Source organism: Bombus vancouverensis, chromosome 12 (genome assembly GCF_051014615.1).
Source record: "Bombus vancouverensis nearcticus chromosome 12, iyBomVanc1_principal, whole genome shotgun sequence".
NCBI lineage: Eukaryota > Metazoa > Arthropoda > Insecta > Hymenoptera > Apidae > Bombus > Bombus vancouverensis.
The window spans coordinates 5026093-5029409 of NC_134922.1; the positions used below are offsets into that span (position 1 = coordinate 5026093).

Sequence of the window (3317 nt, forward strand, 5' to 3'; positions counted from 1 at the left end):
GTATTGCATTTGTTATAACGAGTGAGTCATAAATAGATAACATTTTTACTGGATTTGTTACGAACTACGAAAGTTCCCATTTCTTTGGTTTGTCTTGGTCGCAATTCCTATCTCATACTTATTGTTAGCCATTACTATATTACATATCATATATCCCCCTCCTTGGTGAGTCATAAATAATTATCTATAATTGCATTGAATTCATTGAAACACGGTGAAGTATTGTCATTAGTCTGCAAGCTGTTCATGGATATGGAAAATAAAATGTAATTGGGTCGCGACGTTAATGTGAACACTTATAATTTTATAAAAAATTCTGTTGTAGGGTGGTGTGGTTGGTGATGTTCCTAGCAGTCTCCATCCTGACGGAGGCAGCCATACCGGATCCACCAACTTCCGGTATCACGACCGTCGGCTCGTTAAAAATAGGAACAGCTGCTGATTGTGCTGGTGTTGTTGCTTTCTCGGCTACCCAGGCTTCTGTCGATGTGAGTCTAATTTTTAAACGAGTTTCAAATAAAAATACGGTCCGGATATTTCAACGCAATAAATATAGAAGCTTTCGTAGAATTTTAAATGACAGCAGAATTAACTGAACTATTTGGAGAACTTCAATGGAATGTTGAAACAACATTCGTCTAAATTAAAATGAAATTTCGCAGTTTCTAATTTACGTAATAACTTGTACCAATATAGACTTGTCAACTTATCACTGTGTCAACATTTATACTTGAGTTATAGCAATTTGAACGAAAAATTAAAAGCTGTCGCGAATTATTCACAATGTTTATAAAATGTAATAACGTTTAAGGATAGTAATTCTTGAAATATTATCTCATCCATTAGCATGCCAAAGTGGTATTCGCCGAGACATTGGTCGACAAAGGCGTGGGTTACGTCGCCCAAACAGGAGTTTTCATCACCCATTGCCCGGGCTTGTATCAGTTCAGCTTCGCCGGATATGGCAGCACCGACCTTCGACTCACTCTGAAAAAGAAACTGAATAATTCCGATAGCTGGAGACCCGTGGTCAGCACTGGTGCAGGAGGTGGTGCTAATTTGGTCTTATTGGACGTCGAAGCTGGAGATCATCTCGCTGTTTTCGTCGATGCAGGAAAAATATCGGATGGCGTCACGTTCTCCGGATATCGAATAGCCAAAAAATAATCGACCAGAATTCAGATAATTCAACCACGAAACGACAATCGTTTCCTGAAGTAGACAATTTGAAAAGCTCGGAATTATCGATATGAATCCAGTCAAGACGAAACTGAACCAAATTTCTGGCAAATCAGTGGCAGATTACAACGACGACGTGGAACTGTTCATCCAAAAGACGCTGCTTCGACAATCAGCAGATAAATTGAAATACTCCGAAGTTAATTATTAATATCTTTGGAAGAATTTGAAATCGATCTGATACTAAAAAGTATAAAATCGAGACTCGTAGATGAATTGGATGATAAATTTGATGAATTGGAACTAAAAGTTTGAATTCGTTACGCTTTTCTAAATGATGAAATTTTGGATTTGACGGCGTTCCTAATTGGGAAACGTTCAATCAGAGCGGTTTTAATCTTCTCCACGAACTTAACGCTCTGTGATAGCTTCTTCTCTACGTCTCTACTTTTCGAGGTCTCGCAATTTTACTGATCTCCTACTTTAAACATTTAAATCGCATTGGCACGGATCATTAAAATTGCGAGGCAAATCGGTACACTATCTTCGACATTCATTTCTTCTGTATCTTTTTCTTCTATTTCTTATCTTCGCCTTTTCTTGAACTTCTTTTCGCTTTGTCTACTATCTCTATCCTATTCTTTGATACGAATTTCTTTTTGAATTGCACACTCTGTTTCTCACTTTAATTAACACTCTTCTCTTCTCTTCTGTAGAAACGATCTTTCTATTCTGACGCTACGATCTGATACTCTATTACTTCCGTTTCATTTTCTTCGTGATTCTGTTTTTGTCTCTTTTCTCTAGAATGCTACTGCTCTAAATTTGTAATTTCTTTCTTTCTTTCTTTACCAGACTATTCTATCTTTATTTTCACACTTTTCTCAAGTACCTGTCAGTATTACAATGTCAAAATTTGTTGATCTTGCCATAAATTGCTTTCCATCTATTTCTTACGATATAGATAAAGCTACTTCTTCTTGTTTTCTGTCTCAAATCTATCTTGCCTCGCATATCTCGTATATATTTTACTTTCTCCTACAATGCTGCAATTATAAATAGTAGGTTATTATAACTAGTCCCTGCTCTCTTTGAAATTTTTCTCTTTTAATGACGGTCTTTCTCTTCAATTTTCATATCTCTTTTCTGTTTCCCTACTGTACTATCTCCACTGTATTTCAGTTAGTAATTTTATCCCTTTTTACGTGAACTCGAGAATACTAAAGTACCTGAAATTTAATACATTATAGCACTTTACCATGTTTCCTAGGTGCTACTTTATTTTTCTCCAATTTCTCTGATGATTTATTTTTATAAAATATATCTATTTTCGTACTATCGCTGTTTTTATCTATTTTATCTCCTTCTGTAATCGTATTGTCTTAAAGTTATTTATATTCTATCCTTGTAGCCTCATTCTGCTCTGTTCTTTCTGTATACCTTTACTTTATTTTTTATCTTATTTCGTTGTACTCTAATATAAAAATTGTTTTCCTAATTATATTCTTCCTTTTGTTTTCTACACTGATCTATTAAGTTTGTGACATATTCTATTTTTATTACATGTTATTTAATTTCTTTTTCAATTCCATATCTTTCTAAGTTTTATCAGCTTCCAGCATTGTCTTCTCAATTTCTTCTGTCTTTTCTCCTCTTTCTGAAATTATTTTCTTATATTGAATACTATTATACTTCACCATATTTCTTTTTTTTTCTATTTAAAAGTTTAACTACTTTCTCTTCTTGTCACTCTTTGGAAATATTAGTTTTATCCTTTCTCTTCTTCTATGTCGTTATTTTTTCACTATCAGCTTGAACTTTTCACAAAATCGTATTTTGTATTTTCTCTGTTTATTGTATATTCGATACCTTTTTTTTTCTTTTCTGAATTCTGTTTTCTTCTCTACATTTTTTTCAATTTTGTAAATATCTCTTGAAACTTTCGGCCTGCCTATTTTTCGTCTATTTATCTGTTTACTATACTTATACAACTTCTTTTGGTTTCTTCTGTTTTCTTTTCTTCAAACTTTTCTTTACCCCAAACTATAAATTTTCTTACAAATTTAACAATCCTACTGTTTATACGAAAAATCGAATAAAATTCTCTTGTCTTTTTCCATTTTTAAAAAAAAACTCTA

General features: G+C 33.4%; 1 protein-coding gene across 1 annotated transcript; it reads left to right on the forward strand.

The window, feature by feature from the left end:
- The first annotated feature begins 252 nt into the window (after positions 1-252).
- C1q-VP (C1q-like venom protein) lies at positions 253-1167 on the forward strand. The gene is made up of 3 exons (XM_076623495.1): positions 253-266; positions 326-488; positions 847-1167. Exons 1-3 carry the CDS (start codon positions 253-255, stop codon positions 1165-1167), a joined length of 498 nt encoding a protein of 165 aa, XP_076479610.1.
- The last annotated feature ends 2150 nt before the right edge of the window (positions 1168-3317 follow it).